Source organism: Manis pentadactyla, chromosome 14 (genome assembly GCF_030020395.1).
Source record: "Manis pentadactyla isolate mManPen7 chromosome 14, mManPen7.hap1, whole genome shotgun sequence".
Lineage (NCBI taxonomy): Eukaryota > Metazoa > Chordata > Mammalia > Pholidota > Manidae > Manis > Manis pentadactyla.
Genome location: NC_080032.1, coordinates 52711105 through 52731582, shown reverse-complemented (window position 1 = coordinate 52731582; position 20478 = coordinate 52711105). Strand labels below are relative to the sequence as shown.

At 37.5% G+C, this 20478-nt stretch overlaps 1 protein-coding gene across 1 annotated transcript; it reads left to right on the top strand.

Annotated features, from left to right (window-relative positions):
- The first annotated feature begins 6138 nt into the window (after window positions 1–6138).
- On the top strand, window positions 6139–20159 carry LOC118909041 (serine protease inhibitor Kazal-type 6-like). Its single transcript, XM_057492074.1, has 4 exons — window positions 6139–6281; window positions 9108–9130; window positions 16861–16976; window positions 19942–20159. Exons 1-4 carry the CDS (start codon window positions 6224–6226, stop codon window positions 19985–19987), a joined length of 243 nt encoding a protein of 80 aa, XP_057348057.1. The 5' UTR covers window positions 6139–6223; the 3' UTR covers window positions 19988–20159.
- The last annotated feature ends 319 nt before the right edge of the window (window positions 20160–20478 follow it).

Genomic DNA, 20478 nt, shown 5'->3' with positions numbered 1-20478 from the left:
ATGAAGGTGACTCAGGATTCTAGTGGTTTGAACCTCTGATGTTTGTTGGGGAAGGAAACTGGGAGATGACACGGAAGCAGAGGGTGTGACAGGTCACAGAAGAACCTTGAATCCCAAGTGAAGCTCTTTGATTTTATTGGCTAAGTTTTCTCAGGCAATGGGGAGGCACTCCCTGCACTTCTTTCCCCAGGTTGCTTGTCTGGACCAGTTGATAGGCTTGGGAGAATTTGTATAGCAGATAATATGATTATTGAATTTAAACATAAATTCCCCAGCGTTTCAGGCAAACCTAATAGTGACTTGTTTGAAGTAGATCCCCTTCTTTCTTTCTTGTGCTTTTAATACTGCTTTCTTGTGATTTTAAAAGACTTTGGTGAACTTTCCCCTCATACTGTAGAGTGTGTTAGCAAATATTTAAGAGGCTACCTCTGATGGCTATAATTAAGCTTCAAAGGGAACAGGCACAGCCAGACATTGAATTGGACAGAAACTATTGTTAGCGATGTGCAATTCACCCTAGCTTGTTTTCCATCACATTTTCCAGAGGGTGAATAAATGTTCCGATTTAGAATGGTAGGGAAAGTCAGCATGCCGGCAAGAATTGGTATTGCTGTCTGACTCAGAATCACCTTGAGCCGCTGCACACCTGTAGACAGCATGGCACTCGGGAACCATGTGGCCCTGCACTGTTTCCAGCCTGCTTTGCAGCCTTGCTTACCAGCTATCCTATGCTTTAGCCTACTGAACTGTTTTGTTTCCAGGGAGTCAGTAGTCTTCATACATTCATGCCTATCCCCATGGATTTTAGCTCAACTTTATCTATGCTTATGTGTCCTCCTCCTCTTTAGCATCCCTTCTCCACTTCTAATCAGTCTTATTTTGCCACATAATTCCCACTTATCCTTCAAGACTTACAGTTGTACAAGTGTATCTTTTTTTATGAGAACTTCTCTAAGGATTATATGTTGAAAAATTAATTGGATCTTTATGCACACATAGATTTTGAAAACATATTTTCCAGAATGTTATTACACTACACAGATATACCTCATTTTATTGAACTTTGCTTTCTTGCACTTTGCAAATATCGTTATATATAAATGAAAGGTTCATGGCAACACTGCATCAAGCACGTCTACTGGCTCCATTTTTCCAACAAGATTTGCTCACTTTGTGTCTCTGTGTCACATTTTGGTAATTCTCACAGTATTTCCAACTTTTCATTATTATTATATTTGTTACTGTGATCTGTGACCAGTGATTACAACTCACTAAAAGTTCAGATGATGGTCAACATTTTTATAAACGAAGAATTCTTAACAAAGGTATGCACATATTTTTTAGACAATGCTATTGCACACTTAATAGATTATATATAGTGCAGACATAACTTTTCTATGTACTGGGAAACCAAGAAATTCATTTGACTTGCATTATTGCAATATTTGCTTTATTACAGAGGTCTGGAACCAAATACACATTATCTCCAAGGTATGCCTGGACTGTGCAGTATATATATATATATCTGACTTGCTAAACTGGCAGCTCCTTGGGTGCAGGGATAACACAATGTTATAAGTACTATATTCAAGACATGTGCATGATGTTATGAGAAGATAAAGGAAGCAAAGTCAAACAGCCTATAGAAACCACTGAAAAATGAGTCAAAGAGTGGCATGGAAAATTAGGAGGAAGTCTAGGTAGAGATAACAAAAAGATTGACAAATTTTAAAAATTAAATAAATGTTAAAACAGTTTTCACTTTCTTATTAAAAGAAAAGAAGGAGAATTTAAATGGAAAATAAGATAAACCCCTGTCTTGCCTTCAAGATCATTATAATTTCAGGTTGTAGATTAAGCTATGAAACAAGAATCAGTTGGTAAATTATGTAAATAGCAATTCAGGACCAACTTTTATGGATCAGATTTATAACAGTTCTAAGAAGAGAGAGATAAATGATCACAGGAATAGACACTGACTCCGTCATCTTGAACATTTTTTTTTATTTTGGTATCATTAATCTATAATTACATGAGGAACATTATGTTTACTAGACTCCCCCCTTCACCAAGTGCTCTCCACAAACCCCATTACAGTCACTGTCAATCAGCGTAGTAAGATGCTGTATTATACATGCTAATCTTAATGGCCCTTTCTCCCCCACTATCCCTCCCTTCCCACTCATCCTCCCCAGTCCCTTTCCCTTTGGTAACTGTTAGTCCATTCTTGGGTTCTGTGATTCTGCTGCTGTTTTGTTCCTTCAGTTTTTTTTCTTTGTTCTTATACTCCACATATGTGTGAAATCATTTGGTACTTGTCTTTCTCCACCTGGCTTATTTCACCGAGCATCTTGAACATTTTTACTGGCAAGATCAGTGCAGTGCTGAAGGTGGGATTCTATCAGGAGCCAAAAGATTTCTACATATTGGGGGTGATGACTGGCTGAGAGGAGCAAGACAGATGCTTCCCATGCATGCTATAATAATCTCTTGACTCTTATCCAACTTAATGCTAAATTGTAACACTCAAATTTAAAAATAAGAGATTTGAAGTGACCTAATATAAAAACCCATATACAAAGTTCAACCTTAAAAAATGAATTCAAGAAGAAATACAAGAAAATATAAAAAAGAAAATTAGGAAAAGAGAACTTTCTAAATGAAGAGACAAATATTTGAATGCAATACAATTTTTTTTACTCAGAACAAAGACTCATTGTTGCAAAGGAAAAATTATTGATTTTAGTCACTTGTGTGCCTAGGAATGTTTTAAAAACATCATAATTGAATGCTGAGCAGTGACTTCCTTGAACAAGGTGGTGGATGTCCTTTTTTTGAAAATACACTTTTATCTCTTGGCCTTTGTTAAATAGTGGAAGGGATCAAGGGTTTGGAGACAAGGACATAGATGTTTGAGAAGTGATGTTTCCAAATAATACATTCTACTACACATGACCATTATTGGGGAAAGGAAATATATATGAATGAATAAAATGTTAAAACATACAAGCACATTTATGTGTATATCCCTGAACCCAGACCTAAGCAAGCTAAAAGCAATGAAGCTGCACCTCAGTAGGTGTAGTGGCATTACAGAATCAGCAGCAAAAATTTTAGAATCAAAATTGCCCTATAATCCCTTAAACTTCCTTAAATGCATATGAATTAAAATGTAATGACTTTGTGTATCTACCCTGGATAGTAATATTTGTGAGTAAAGTTTCATGTTTATATAATAAACTGTGCATGGAAAATATAATCTTACAGAGTTTCTGTCTTTAATTACCTAAAAGAAATGTGCTCAGTTAATTTCTGGAAGTCAGCTCTGTGTTTGCTGTATTGCCTTCTACTGCACAGCGTGAAATCCACAGCATGCACCGTTTTCTCCCAGGCCTCTTTTCATTTTTTCTGGTTTTTTTTCCCCCTCAGGATTCAATTCATTGATATTTACTTGCCTTTAAATGTTAAGATTTTAAAAACATTTCCTATTTCCCTTTCAGAGTGTTAGAGAAAACAAAACTCAAACAATTCTCATCTACTTACTCTGCAGCCAAAAGTTGAAAACTACATACTTCTTTGGTGCTTGTGAATAATTGCCTGTAACATCTCTGTGATCTTCCATTATTTCAGCTTCTTGTTTGAGAAGCTAATTAAATGATTCCCAGTGAATGTTTTTTTCACCTTTTCCTTTAAGTTCTATAAAAAGAAAAAAATCTTTCACATGGGCTCAGAAACCTAACAAAAGTTGATATTCAAGGTATGAGATTTCTTAAAATATGTATGCTTATTATGTAGAATTCCTTCCCTGACATCTTCCCAGAGTCGATGCTTCATTAGTGTTTTCATGCCCCCAAGTTTTGGGGTGGTGAGCAGAGTAGATGTGGAAGACATAGAATTGAAAATATCCAGGAAAGAGGGCAGACTCATTCTACCCAAGGACGTCTATGGAGGAGAAGCTCTTGAAGGATGGGGGAGGTAGGGAGGGAGGGGATGGAAGCTGAAGAGGGAGTAACATTCAGGCAAACAGCGATTTTGAGAGTTTAGAGTTTAGACCAAGGTATGAGAAGTGATTACCATAAAGGAAATTTTGGGGACAGGAGAAATTTAAACATATTTTAGAAAAACCACCACAGATTTTAGGATGGAACGTCACCAACTACTGCTGTCACATTGTTTTCTTCTTCCTTTTTTTTTCTTTTGTCAGTACTTTTGAACTGTTGTCACTAGGGGACAGACATAAGGTTATGTGTAGACTGTCCCTATATACTCACCTCATAAAGGGAAAGGAAAAGGGAAAACAGAAGAGGAAACCTTGGGAACGGAGAGGAGAAGAGGGAGGGAGGTGGTAGCAGTACCTAAAACCAGGCTCACGTAAAGTTTTAAAGTTTCAAAGCACAGCTCTGTATTATTATCTCATTTAACCAGGCAACAGTAATTAAAGATAATGACAAGTAGACAAAATTGTACAGATCTTATTTGAAAACTTCATTGTTTTACCTTGAGCAAGTTCTCAATTACTCTATTTTCTTAATACTGCCAGACTCTTCAGTCCATAAAGTGTTCAAGAAAAATACAGTTTTTAAGGCTGTTCATTAGTATCTTTCAAATTTTGGGGGTCTACCATCTGACCTATACCTTCTGGAAAGGACTTTAAAATTATGTATATATGAGTGTGTGTGTGTGTGTATGTGTGTGTTTTACATCTCACCACCTTTGAATGAAAACACTTTCAATACTTGCCAAGCACATAATTTTCCTTCCCTCTTATTTCTATCACTGCTCTTCCCCTTCTCTTTCTTCTACCTTTTAAGTTCAAGTATTTTAAAATTGTCAGAGAAGCAATGAAAAGAAAATAATTCTTATGCTTATTACAATCATGTTTCATTGTTGATTAAACAGTAATATATTTATCAAATTCAGTAAAATATACTCACTATTTTCAAAGACAGAAAATTCATCCTAAAAAGTAAGATGAATCATATTAAAGTTCCTGAAAACATGTAATCTCCAAAAAAGAAAACATCCTGAAATAAAGGTAACAGTATCTGGACTATGTATCTATTTTTTCAAAGTGACTACCTTGAAAGGAAACCAAATGTTTAGATGTATGATTGATTTCTGGGTTATTTATATATATATGTATGCATATTGTAGAAATACGTGTATTGTACTAATCATTTGTGATTAAATTGGGCTCATTTTGCACATTCTACCCAAACTTAAAATTTTTATATTTCTTCTTCATGATAATTTAAAGAGCTGTTTGTGATTAGAGACTTTCTCATTATCACTATAACCATTGTTTAATTTTTTCATTCACCCAAAGAATGCTATGGCATCTCACTCTCTGATTTGTTTTGCAATTAAATTGGCCACGATAGTTAATGGGATTTATCTAACTTACACGAACAGTGTAAAACGAAGAGCTTTATTATAACTATGTTTCTACTTTGCAGAAAAAGGAAAAATATTAAACATTCCCCATTTCAAATAGTCCTCAATTGCACAACTTTCAAAAATAAATGATGTATTTTTACCAGTTCAAAAAAAAAACCATTGACTCCCTTCTTTGTTTTGACTTAAAAATGGAAAATCACTGGCATTTGACTATAGTAATGATTCAAAAAATGTACAAGCTGATTCCTGCCCAGAAAATGCTTTTTCTGATGCAGTTCTATGACAGTGTAGAATACCTATTCTTTTAAGTACACCTCGGATGATGTGGATGCTAAAAATCCAAGTTATGCCCAGGATTCCATCCACTGTGCTTACTCATCTGGACCGCAGACACACAGGACCTGTCTGAAGGAGGCAGGCATCAACTGGGGCTCTGTCCGTGAGTCATCCCTTTAATACAGTGAAACCTTAGAGGGAAGAGCAGGGAGGATATATTGGTTGTCAGGAAAATGTAGACTACCGGTGGAAAATGACATCCTCTGTTATTAAGATCTAAGGTGCGACTCACATAATTGTCCTGATTTTTCAGGTTGACAGGGAACATGACGCATTTCTTTAAGTTGGTGAGAAGTCCCAATAAATGCCTAAAGTGTATAGATTTGCATATGGTTTTAGAATGTGATTTTATAAAGAAGGTGGAGATCTCAACTCCCTCAGTCAGGTCTATATATGAGTCTGAGTGTGTGGTTCAGTGTCCTGGGAAGTGTCTGGACAGAGAATCACAGCTGGACGAGGCAGCCTTGGTCCAAGCGAGCTAACTGGTGCCATGAAAATATCAGGTGTCCCTCTGCTCCTCTCTCTGGCTCTTTTCTGCTTTCTCTCAGGTGAGTTTTTCTTTTTCCTTAAAATTAAAATCCAATATTTATACTGAACTGGAAATAACAAGTATGTATTTGTCTACCATATTTCAAAATTCTAACAATGTTGATATAAAACACAAATTCTGAGAGATCATCATAATGATAATGATGGTGAGGATAAAAATGGTGATAATAATAATGATAAAAATAACATTTTGTTGAGCATATGCTACATTCCAGGCCTGTACTGAGGGGTTGCATACATTATCTCCAATATACACAGCAAGGTATTCAAATCCAAATTCTACATATAAGAAAACTGTGGCACAAAGAAGTTAAGAAAACTGCCAGAGGACTTTCAGCTAGTAAGTAGAATTTGGCATTCAAATCCAGGTCTTCCAGACATCACAGATGATGGGTGCACCACAGAACTAGCCTGGAGGATGGTAATTGTTGTAAATATTAGTTTCACTTCTTAAGACAAAGGAAAGATTCCCTGCCCTCAGATAATTGAAATTGAAACAAAGGATATAAAGGCAACTCAATTAGAGAATCTTTCAGAAAAAGTGATTGAACCTCGAAATGCAGAACTGTACCTGCTGCTGGTGGAGTACTTTCCTGAAGCAGGGGACTATCTTTGGTCACTTGAATGAGTGGCCATCACTTAGCATATCAATTCACAGTGTTCAAAGCACAATTACACTTCAATCTGATGTTTGTCATCGCAGGACCGTGTGAGTGAGCAGGTCCCCTGCGTCTCCTTCTTCCCTCCTGTATTATTCTGTGTGGCCGTAGTGGCCGAAGCTCATGCTAGAGCTCTGAACCAGGGTCCTGGGCCTGCCTGCTCCCCAGTGCCTGCGTCAACCCGAGGGAAGCTTGGCCCTCTGACCTGGTCTCTCATTTGTAGAAGGCGAGAAATGAGACTGAGTCCTGGGACTTCCCAGGTAGGCGGTATCATGTTCTGTGACAAGAGTAGTTGAATTTTGCTGCCATCAGAGATTTTAAGTAGCTGAACATGTAAAAAACAACAATTTGTCAGTGAGATTGTTCACTGGGAGCTGTCATTTCTACATAAACAAATACATTTAGAAATGTGGAGAAAAAAAAGACTAGATAAAGGATTTCTGTGACATTGGGCAGTGAGTTTGACTATTAAACCCAGATAACTTGGGTGAGTGGCTCAGTCAACTGCTAAATGCATAAAAATAGATCTATATTAAAATATTCTTGCAAAGATGGTCCCAGAAATTAACTGATATCCTCTTATTGCTTCTCTTCACAAAAGCTAAGTGATCTTTTAATGGGATTGGTTGGCTAATACCAAATACACTAAAACAGGATCCTTCCTAGACATATCCATATTTGGGGAGGCATAGTGCCTAACAGCCTTCAAAAGAAATGAATTTCAGTCCTGGCATTCCCATTTTACAGCGGTGTGATGGCCTTCCGGAGTGTCATTTTCCTCATCTGTAAAATGGGAATATAAAAGGACTAGCCCTTTCTGGGGAATTAAGTGAGAAAATGTATGCTAAGTGCTTAACATAGTAGATGGGGCAGAGTAAGGGTTCAACAATATCTATGAATATTGCTACTTTTAAAATTAATAGTAAAAGTACTACGTGGCCTCAGGCACTGTGGGTATTAGCCCTGCTTCTGCCTTAACGTTTTCTGCAAATGACATGTCAGGTAAGACCTCCCCTCTTCTGATCAAAGATGTGTACAGGGGGGGATTGGTGAAAACTGTAACAGTGATTTTCCCTGAGCATAAAAATCACTTGAAGTCGTTATAAAAACATTGACTTCCAGGCCCTGTTTGACCTATATAAAGGAATTCTCAAGTAAATATCCTAAGAATTTGATTTTTTAATAACCAGGCACACTACTGCAATAAGGCTGACAAGCACCACAGTAGATGGTCGCCACCTGCTTTTCAGAGTTAAGAGCCCTGCTCTCTCCTTGTCCTCCTCAGCAGAGAAGGCCCTGTGTGGCGTTTCCAGCTCTCCTGTCACAAATGGTCGCCAGCACCAGAGCAGGGCAGCACCTACCCAGCCCCTTCCCCCACCACAGTGGCATGGGGCTTCCATGTGGAGGTGGTGCTGGCATCAGGATTCCACAGAATAGCCAGAAATCAAATTTCAGCAGCTCTTACTAGGATTGAACCTAAGACTTCTTATGATTTCAGCATTTTAAACCACAGAGCTCATTAAGTCACATATACAATCATCTGTGTAAGGGAGAAGCAAGACTGTATTTATGAACTTCTGCTCTATTTCAGGAAATCAGAGAGAGGTAGCAGGAGAAATGAGTCACAGAAAAGAGAACGAATTTGTCCTTACCACTCTATATTTGGGCCAACTCTTTAAAGCTGGTTGAATACAGAGGGCAGAAAAATAATTTGGGTTCAAAGAACAAATTCATTCCCTTCCCCTGCTGCCTGTAACAAAGGCTCTGGGGAGGAACACTGTGAGCCCAGGCACAGCCAGAGGAAATTCTCCCAGCCCAGCTTCTCCAGAGTGAGGGCAGAGCTGGGGAGATTGCTCCCCGAGCGAATCAGTGACTGGGACAGGACCGCAACATCTATCTCCAGATCTTTAAACTATTTCCCCTCACCCATAGCAACCTCCAAAAAAATTACCCCATCACAGTGCATCTTCTTAAATCACTTTCCAATTTTCTACTGCTCCCTAAGAAGTAAGCAGGCATAAGCAAACAGAACAATCATGCCATGACTTGTTGAGATGGTCAAGAACAAAGAGCAAGTATCATTCCAGGCTTGGAGATTTCCTAATTTTGCATATCCCACTATTTTCACATTTCAAAGATTACAGTGTGCTGATTTTATGTTTTCAGGTGTCTTCAGTCAAGGAGGACAGGTCACTGCATATTTTTAAATCTGTTCTTCAGACCTGGGTGGTGCTTGGCTGGTATTCCCTGGCCAGAGAGGTCTGTTGGTGAGTGACTGAGCAAAAACAATGAACAAACAAAACAAGTGCAAAAATCAGTGGAAATAGTACACTTTACAAACATAATCTTTCTGTGAGCAGAACTGTTTTCAGTTTACAAGTGGCCATCTCCAGATGTTGTTAAAATAGAACGAATATTAATAAAAATAGGTCGAATTTCTGGTAACGTATCACTGATTCCCTGTGTGATCTTGGGCAACTTATTCAACTTTTCTGAGCTACAATTTCCACAAGTATAGATAAGGGATAATAGAATTAGATTTAAATTACATAAACTATGTGGGAGGATTTGGTAAACTATGAGAGGTTGACTTAATGATTATTAATTAACAGCTCCTAAAGGACAGAAGCTGCTTGCTTTAGGACGACTGGGGATGCTTACTACCACAGAAATTATTTCCTTTCTGGAAGTAAGGCAAGCAGAGAGAGAACCTTCTTTAAGGTTTTGTACTGAGTACACAGAAACAGATTCACTCAAGCTTAAAAATAATTTGGCTTAAGAATTGGAATAGGCACAAGTTATCTTCATTGTTGGGCTAATTTTTTCCAAATTAATACAGCAACTTGTTTCCATCTTTCTTGTTCTGTCCAAAAGGCAACCCAAACAAGTACTTGCTCTGCCTGTCCTGCACCTGTGCCCATAGTGAACATTCCCACCTGACCCTGGCACCGGTTCTTGTTTAGCCCTGTGCTCAAGTACCCTTGGAATCAAAAGTTTCCAGACACTACTACCAACTGATTGGCTTAGGCAAAGAAGTTGAAAAATATTTTCCAACCCTAGTTTACCTGCTACATTGCATAAGACTTTTTTGTTTCAAATTTTAGCATCTACCAAATTGGGATGCATCTTACAATGGTTGATGCTTTACAACTAGCCTCCAGTGTGTGTGTGCATGTGTGTGTGTGTGTGTGTGCGCGCACTTGTATGTGTCTAATCCATGGTGCTTGTATTGGTATATACAATTGTACATCTTAATATTGATTTCTTCTTATGTTTAAATACATATGGTAGCATGGTCTATGTCAAAGTGTCAAAATGAACAGGGAAAGGACATGAGATCTAGCCAACACATTTTATATCCCATTAGGGAGTAAAAAAGTGGTAAGACCATTGCACATACATTTAAAACACATGGAATTTAATCCCAGTTTTCTCATTAACACACGTTTCCCAGATTTTTAGTGTTTTCTAAAGTTTATTTAAAATTGACTAATTACTAATTCTCTTCTTTTAGATGAGTGAACATCTTATAGACTGCTTGTTTTACAATCACTGGGGATGCCTACTAAATATGTATTTACCAGTCTTACTGAATAAGAATCACACAGGTGGGGAGTTTCAAATCTTCATTCTTAATAATTACCTAGTGCAGGCAAGCACTGACTTTAGAGTGCTCAGATATATAAGGACAACACAGTTGAGTCCTCATTCGAACACTTAGAGGCTCTGTGATCTAAGGGGCGTCTCTTCCTTTCTTTCCCTTGTTTCTGCTTCTCTAAAATGAAGGTTCGAGTTCAGTGACCACTGAACCAAGCCTTCTTTGTTAAGACAGCTGTCTCTTTTCCACTCAAACACTAAGGGCAGGGAGGGTGCCACCTTGCAGATGGTATCAAGGCTGCTATTCATCTTCTGCATGGTTGGCAGGCGGGTGGCAGCCCCAAAACTGGGCAGAGGAAGCTTGACATTGGGGGCACCCTTGGTCACGGCTGATCAGACGAGACAAAAGGAGGAAAGCTCTCCAGCCCTCAGGCTGTCCTTCTTGTGCCAGAACGCATCTCCATGACTGAAGCATCTCAAGGAGGGTTATAGTCAGCAGTCTACACTGTAGGTTTGTAAAAGGTTCACATTCTTTCAAAATAATTATTCATGCAAAACAAAAAGCATCTTCTTGAACTTTAGGAATTCATGGTCCTATAAAATTTTTCCCGTAAATGTAAATGACTAACTAATATGCTACCAACTCTTCAATTTGCCAAATAGGAATATAAAATAACAAAATAATAATAGCAATTTAAAAATAAAACTACTATCTACCATCACCAGCCTTCATTAAGTAAGTTACAGTGTTACACCAAAATGCTTGAAAGACATAATCTCAGAGTCGGAATCATCCTTTGAACTAAATAAGTTTTTCTTTTAGAACCATTGACTACATGGCCTTTATTTTTCTAACTCCTCAGCAGGCTGTGTGTCTGGGGACCATACCTTTAAAGAGCTGTTTAAATAAATATTCCAGATTGGTATTAACATCACAAACTTCTTAAAAACCATAATTGGTAACCAACTTCTTTTATAATAATTTTTGGAATATCTAAGTTTATTTTTATTTGTATCATAAGACAAAGACATGGTAAATTTCAGTAGTTAGTAAAACAATGCCCCATGACCTGAGTATGTATGGGGCTGTCCATTTTTCCTAATTGGCTTGAATTCATGTAAAATTAATATACTGACAGAATCTGTAAATATAATTTGGAGATGTTAACCAGCATATACAACCTAACCACAGATAGGAAAACAGGGGGACCTAAGTGACTCAAGTTTGCCAAGAGCAATAAAGCTGTGTGGTCAACCACTCAGGACCCCTGCCTCCATATGGGGCATCCATAGCCCCGGCTACGTACGGCTAGAGAGCAGCGGAAGCCCCGTGCATGCCCGCGAACGACAGTATACTTTCTAAGTAAGCATACAGTAGTGTTTAGTATCCTCACTTCTTAAGCAACAAAGTACTATAATAAAAACAGTAGTTTAAAATAAGATAACTGGTCTCCACATGTAGGAGGGATTTTGAAACTTGGATGGAGGGAAGCAGAGGGGGCAGAATTTCTTGCATTGGCTCAGACCAGGGAAGTCGAGGGTGGGTATAGGTGGTAAATTTGGAATTGTTGAAGAAGACTTGAAATAAAGAAATACATGAAAGGAAACACTTGCAAGGGGAAAGAAATGGTAATATTTAATCTGAGGGTAGGTTGAGGAATCTGAAGAATGGCACTATTAAGAAAAACTTAAAAAATTGGAATGTAAAACTAGTTTGGAGGGAATGATAAAGAGTTGCATTTTGGACACAGAGAAGTAGTAAATGTGAATCAGATCGTTGAGTAAAGGTGTACTGTGTATTTGTGACAATTAGGAATTAGGTTTGAGATTTTGATGAGGATTCAAGAACAACAAGAGTCTAGAACTCATCACTATCATCTGGGAAAACATATTCTTAGAAAAAAATCAAGTATATACAATTTTCTTGAAAATGAACAAAATGAATACTCGGGAGGAAAATAGAAAAGGCGATGAATGGGATAGAGAAGAAATAGTCGGACATCAGGATATAGGCATATTGCAGAAATCAGGAAAGAGTTTCAAAGAGGCTGGACTGATCGAGAGCAGCAGGTTATCTTTTAAAAAATCATGCACATTTTATACATAGCCAAGAGCCTATAGGTGTATCCTGAGAGGTGCCATCTCTTACATAAGTTTTAGTGGCATGGAAAGGGTGTAAAAATGGGGAATTAGAAGCTAAGTCAGGGAAGGGTTAAGAAAACTAGTATGATCAAGAAAGTAGCTGTTTCAACACAAAGGTAGTATTTTTCAGTAAAGGGAAAGAGATGAAATCCTACAATCCGGATGTGTGTGTGTGTGTGTGTGTGTGTGTGTGTGTGTGTGTGTGTGTACGCTTCTGTGTGATCGCAAATTTTCATTGGCTTTATTTGTAGAATTAAGACGCTGGACTAGAATATCAATGATCCCCAATCTTCAGCTGAGTCAGTGCCCATATAAGGTCATTTTCCGGACAAGTTAAGTGGTGATGACTGATGTAAAGACTTACGCTCCATCCGGGCTATTTTAGAGGGTACAGTGCTTCAAAGAACCACAAGAGGTCAGACTGATACTAAGCACTGGCACCCAAGGGCCTGCAAGTAGACTCTGGCAACCCAACTAAAAAATGGAGGTGCTTGTTTTTTTCTTTTTAAATATCAAATATTTTTTTTAAACTCGCTAAAATAGGGTAAGGAATAATGGGATCCAAAAAATTCTAGAATGTGTTACATTTTACATTGCTAGTGTAACAGCAATCTTGCACAATACTTGAAACTTTACAGCTTCCAAAGGACTTATCATTACAATAACCATAGATGATAGGTGTTGCCAGCTTCCCGTTAAAGATGAATAAATTTAAACTCAGAGCTGAGACGTGTTTGCACACGGTAATGCAGCTAATAAGTGGGAGAAGCAAAATTCAAACCCAAGTCAGTCTCCCAACATTGCAGAGCATTAGGGCATTTTAAATAGTCTGCAGCAGGGGTGGGGGAGTGGGTTCCAGCTCTCCTGAGTCTCTTAAATGTCTCATAGAGGAAATGGTAAAGGAGATAAAAGAATCCTACTATCACCCTACATCTAGATTTATCTTGACTTCTACTGAGAAGCCAATTGTTTGGATTCTATTTAAAGGAGCTTAAATAAAAATGTAAAAGAGGAGAGGAAATTTCGGGGGAGGAAGCGCATAACACTCAGAAACTGTAGTCAGCCGAGCTCTCTTTCTAGTCCCAACCCTGATAGTCCCCTGCCTCACCCTGGTCACTTCTGCAAGGCTCCCACTCACCTTCCTAACCTCTGGTGCTCTCAGTGGCCGTTTTCTGTCCCCATGCACACAGTGAGTAAAGAGGGTTCTCTAGATAAAAAGGAAGGAGCATTTGGGCAGTACTTGCTATTTCTCCACCCAGTCGAAGACCTAAGGTCTTAGCTTTATTCAAGCCACCACACTGGAAGAAGTCACTGCTACATCTTGGACCATCAAAGTTGGAAGAGCTATTAAAGACCTTCTAGTGTCTGATGGTACTCAGCATTTCGTAGGAGTTACAAATACCTTCCATTGAAAGCTACATTTTGGTCAGGTCCACAATCAGAAGCTTATTTCCTGCACTCTTAGTCTAGGGCTATTTCAAATATTCCACACAGACTTTCTCCCACTCTTGTATGACCACATTTAATCCTTATAATGACATTGGTAAACAAGCATGGCAACTGTTTTGTTTTGTTTTAATTTTGGTGAAGAAAATTGAGGCACATATGTTGAGTACTTTGCCCATGACACAAGGAGCTGATGACGAATAGCGGTCAAGTTCTAAAACATGAGTCTTTAGCTTACTTCAGGAATCACCAAGGGCCACTATAGCAATTTAAAAGCATGAAACGTATCTATGTTCTAAGAAATATATGCATATGCCATTTGATTGATTTGGTTTTATTTATTGAAATTTTTTGTTCTTCCTAGTCTCATCCCCAGGGGGCAGTGGAAGGGGCAAACTGGGCTTGGGGAGGGAAGTGGTGCCTAGAAGCTCTCAAACAGAACACCTTTCCCAAGTGCCACTTTTGTATCTGCTTTTAAAGGACAAAAGAGGCTGGATCACAAGATCAGAGGGCCGATTGCCAAGTAAACGTGTCTTAAGGAGGTGTCTCTTTCATGTAAGAGACTTCCCTTTTTCTTTTCCGCACTGACCTGGCTGTAGAGACAACATACATCTGACCGAGATGCCTTTCTCTCAGTTCCCACATTGCCTGGGCTTGTCCCACTGTGGCATTTATTACACATCATGTACAATTATCCATGTTCTTCTCTGCTTCCTTAGTGCAGATAGGATGGTGAGCTTATCAAGATAGGGTTTATAACTAATTCCTCTTTCTATCACCATTACCCAGCAACATATCTTTCAAATAATAGTTACCTGCTGTCTGTGGAATAAATGAAAATATCAATGATGATTCTGTGGTGTACAGTCCTTTCTGGACTCAAACACACAACTGTAAATTTGTACACCAGTGACTTAAATACAAAATACATTAGAAATTGAGAAGAAATTGTTCTATGGTTTATACTGCCCTAAAGATTATCTAACTGTTTTTCCATTTGGAGACCTAAAAAGAAGATTACTATCCTGGAAATAATACAAGAGGATTCCGATGTCTTTAAGAACTGTGGGGAAAGTAGGGCTGCAAAGTGGGACTGTAAGCCCAGCATCTTCTAACCAATCATGTCCTAAGAAGACATCTGTACTATACTTTCCAACCTCAATACTAAACGATTGCCAAATTTCAAAAAAATGTCTATTGAATGGTCTCAGGTGGCTTAAATCTATGTGATAATATTTGAAAGTCAACTGATGGCTCTGACTGAGCATTTCCCCATGAAAACTTTTAGAGAGCCATTATACAACAGCTTACTGATATCTTAAATGATTCCTCTTAACCTATGCCCGTACACTTCCCTACTAAGGTATGTTAATAAAATCCACGTGTCCCGACTACAAATGTGGTCAAGGGTACATAGTGACTGTTGATCTTTACTTCTCTCCATGAAGATGAGTTGGAAATTAACCACAGCAGATTTGCTAGAAATTCTGCATCAGTAATCAGGGTACAGGCAATACGCAATAGGTAAAATAGGATCAGCAACAAGGACTATGTTTAAGCACTGATCTAATTGCTTGCTGGTTGTGTGGCAGTGGTAAGGCATTATTTTCCTGAGGATCAGAAGCCACGTTTGTAAACTGGTTAATATAGGATTGTTCAATGTATATCTCAGAATTACTGTGAGACTCCATTGAGTGAATAATCCATAAGAGAGTAGTTTGGGTATTATGACGCAATTGATAAATATAAGATGGTATTATTTTAATGGAACCAAAATAGGGGTAAAGGGACAGTCTCTCTATTCATGTTCAAACGTCACTATATCCCATGTAGCTAATATCCGGAGGAGTTCAGGTCTACCTATTGCATATTACGTGTATCCTGGAATAAAATGGCTCAAATGTCATTTGCACACCAAATACTGACTCATTTGACACTGAACTGAACAGAAACTTAAAACTCCAAACATAAAGCTCTTAAGACTACCTCTGAGAGAATGCTGTATTAGTAGGGCTATATCATTAGCATAGATGGTAGCCTTCCTGCTATAGAGCCTGTGATGGTAATTATTACTCAAAGCATGTGTTCCCAGCAAGGCTAGATGCAACCTCACAACCCTACCTAATACAGCAGCTTAGGTGGCCATTCCTGGGTTATGTGGTAGGCAGAGAGTTTAAATTCTACAGACTCTGAGGCAGTAAGTTAATAAAAAGACATTTGAATTCTGTTTTGGTGAGATAATAAAGGGATGTAGCCACCACAGGGAAACTAACAAGCCATCAGGTAACATCTGGGATGCCCTTGCACTGACCATCCCTATCTTGGAGAATGCAGAACGAGTGCTGTTGGTATTACACTAATAATATACACTAAAAAACAAAACAAACAAAAACCCAGAACAAATGTCATCTAAAAAACAAACACTACTCTCAGTTGGAACAGTTCAGTGCTGGAGCAGATGGATATACATGTCTATAGATAGAATTTGCCTTATTCCTTACAAAGTATCTGCTACAGATAGCACCTGCCATGCTTCATTAACTCCTCTGAATACAAAACCTGCAGAAGTAGGTTTCCAGTGTCTCAACGGAAAAGTTTCAGTTATGTTTAATAAGTTCTAGTCAAGCAGATACAGGAAGCTATTTTCTATTTCGAGAAGTTTTGCTTCTGTTCTGAGGGGCAGTCCCTCAGGCAGAATGCACTAATACCAATGTCCCTATGCTCACTTCGGTAGGTTGACTGTAGCGAGTTCCAGGACCCCAACATGTTCTGCACTAAAGAACTGAATACCCACTGCGGCTCTGATGGCCAGACATATGGCAACAGATGTGCTTTCTGTAAGGCGGTGGTGTAAGTATCACACTCACTAACCCTGTCCCTTGCTAGCACAACCTTCCAGAACAAGACTATGACACTTTCCTTGTCATATTCTAGAAAGTTCTGTGCATACACCCATAGAGACTGAAGAAATAAGCTTCAGGCAAACGGATCAAAAACAAATGGTTTTTTAAAAAGTACATGTTAAATTATTTGTAAACATATATCATTTGCTTTGTTATTATAGATATGAATCCTGGAAATTAAAAAAAATTTATACATCTTTAAGAATTTTGATATATTTTCTGATTTTTTCCCATTTATTTCTAATTTAAAATTTTAATAATATTCATCCAATTATGTTTGTTTTTCTTATTATTATTAACTTTGGAAAAGATGAAGGAAATTTTTAGAGATGCAGTTAAGTTTGAAAATGCATCAAAATCAGAAATGTGAAAAACTTGGAGAATATGTATCATCAGTAAAAATATTATTTTATCTAGATTTTCAGACACTTTATTTCATACCAAATTATATGTTGCACAGACATCAATTCCCATTCTTTCCTGTTTTAGTCTCATGAAAAGAGGTTTTTAACAAAGAATAGAGGAGAGGATTACCTTTATTATCTGGACTATTCAAACTTTAGTGATAGTATACTAGGGAGATTTATAAAGGGCCAAATTATATTGAACTCACATGCTTTTAAGGAACACAGCAGGTGCTATAGATTTTAGCCAACATACTGGGAGCTTCCTATGGAACATAGGTTATAATTAATAAAAATGTATTTAATCAATCAATCCTATTGTTACTGAATTATAATTGATTTACAATATATTAGTTTCAGGTATACAAGATAGTGACTCAATATTTTTAGACATTATGAAAACAATGTAATTAAAATACTATTGTCTATATTTTCTACGCTGTACATTACATCCCCAGGACTTACTTATTTTATAAATAGAAGTTTATACCTTTTACTCTCTTTCATCTGTTCATCCATTCCCCAACCACACCTCTCTTATAATCACCAGTTTGTTCTCTGAGTCTGTTTCTGTTTTGTTTTGTTTGTTTGTTTGTTTTGATTTTTGGATTTAACATGTAAGTGAAACATTGTATTTGTCTTTCTCTGTCTGACTTATTTCACTAAGCATAATACCCGCTAGGTCCATCCATGTTATTGCAAATGCCAAGATTTCATTCTTTTTTATGGATTAGTAATATTCCTTCATGTGTGTGTGTGTGTGTGTGTGTGCGCGCACAAACGCACTTAAGTTGCTTCCATCCCTTAGCTATTGTAAATAATGCTGCAATGAATGTGGGAGTACATATGTTTTTTCAAATTAGTGTTTGCATTTTCTTCATTAAATATTCCACTTCCTAGAAGTGGCATTTCTGGATCATAGGGTATTTTTAATTTTTGAGGAGCCTCTATAGTGATGCCCACAGGGGCTGCACCAGCTCACAGTCCCAGCAGGGCATGAGCATTCCCTTTCCCCCACATCCTCGCCGACACTTGTCATTCCTTGTCATTTTAATAACAGCCATTCTGACAGGCATGCAGTATCTCACAGTGGGTTTGCCTTGTACTTCCCTGATGGCCAGTGATATCGATCACCTTTTCATGTGCCTGTTCACCATCTCTGTGCTCATTCAGGTCCTCAACCCACTGTTTACTCATTGTTTTGTTGTCGCTGAGTTGTATGAGTTCTTTATATATTTTGGGTATCAACCCCTTATCAGATACATTGTTCACAAGTATCTTCCCATTCAGTAGGTTGTTTTGTTTTGCTGATGGTTTCCTTTGCTGTGCAAAAGCTTTCTAGTTTAATGTAGCCTCAATTGTTTATTTTTGTTTTTGTTGCCCTTGCGTAAAGACACATATCCAAAAAAAATTATTAAAGCTGATGTCAAAGAGCTGAGCTGGCCATCAATGTCTTAATTTGACACCTTTATGGTTTCAGGTCTTACATTTAAGTCTTTAATCCATTTTATTATGTGGTATACAAAAGTGGTCCAGTTTCATTCTTTTGCATGGAGCTGTCCAGTTTTCCCAACACCATTAATCAAATAGACTATCTTTTCCCCAGGATATATTCTTGCCTCTTTGTCATAGATTAATTGACCATCTAAGTGCGGGTCAAAAGTATAGATTGAAACTAGGAGGTGTCATTTTAAGAAGAGCAAATCACCCAGTTTTGTTCCTCTTAAGACTGCAGTGGCTATTCAGGGTCCTTTGGGGTTCCATACAAATTTTAGGAATATTTGTTTTTGCTGTAAAAGTAGAGAATTATAACCCTTATTTAACCCATATAAAAGTTACCTCACTTCCTCACCACTGTCATTTTCTTATCTTAGAATTTCTACTACTTTAATTTCCCTCAACTTTTGCTGCGTAATTCCTGAGCAAAGAAATTATATGACTCTCTATCAATAATAATAATAATAATATGGCCAAGCACATAGAATGAAATGAATAAATATTGAATCAGTACATAATAAATATGTGCCTACATTCATATATAGCATATCTAATTAATAGCATTTTTTTCCTATGAGAGAGACAATGGGGTAAGATGAGATTTAATTTAGTGGACATATCACTGAGAAGGATTGAATACATGGTGTGCTATAAAATGCCAAATGCCTGAATATAAATATTCAATTTCTTATATCTTCTATCAGGATAGAACTATGACACTAAAGTTTCTTTGCCATTATTTCTCCTGTCACTTTTACCTTTTCCAGTTGAATGAATATTTACTCTCAGAAAATGAACATTTGAAACCGAAAGGTCTAAGCCTTATTAAAACTGTTTAAGATTCATGCTTCCTGTAATTTGACCAGGTGTCACCTCTGAGTGCATTTAATTAACCTCTGCCAGATTACAGACATGGGTACCTGTAGAATCTAATGATTACATGGACTAAGACATAACTAAACCTATACATAACTTCTGTGATGAATATATTTTTGTCTTTCTCTTTTATAGGAAAAGTGGTGGGAAGATCAGCCTGAAGCATTATGGAAAATGTTGAATTAGAGCCCGTGTTTTGTGCTGATTTGCCGTCTCTGTCATCCTTCTTTTCATTTTTCTGCTTTTACTTTTCTCTTGCAGATCTCTTAAATTTATAAAGACATCTTCTACTCTGGATCTTGGGCAGTTCAGTATATATTTCCCTTCATTCACTTGTCAATAAAGTAAATTCTGAAGAAGTATTGCTTGTGTTCTTTTAACTATGAGATCAGGAAAACAAACAGATATGATATGGAATACTTGACCCAGCATAAACTTGGATAAAAAGATCTTTTTCTAATCTAAATCAACCATGCAGTCACTCTGGTACTTGAGAAAATCCCTCTTGGGAAACTCCTTCTCTTCTCTTATTCTTGAAATTTCCATGTGGATAATGAAGGATTTTTAATACCATGATCATATATTACTTAAATTATTTTATGACATCCATTGTTTAAGTCTTATATCATGTGATATTCATTCTTTCCAATTTCAGGAAAGAACTACTTTTAT

Coding starts and splice junctions, on each gene's coding strand:
- LOC118909041 (XM_057492074.1), top strand. CDS start 6,224: ATGAAAATATCAGGTGTCCCTCTGCTCCTCTCTCTGGCTCTTTTCTGC. Junction 6,282..9,107: donor TCTTTTCTGCTTTCTCTCAG/GTGAGTTTTTCT, acceptor TTATGTTTTCAG/GTGTCTTCAGTCAAGGAGGA. Junction 9,131..16,860: donor TCTTCAGTCAAGGAGGACAG/GTCACTGCATAT, acceptor TCACTTCGGTAG/GTTGACTGTAGCGAGTTCCA.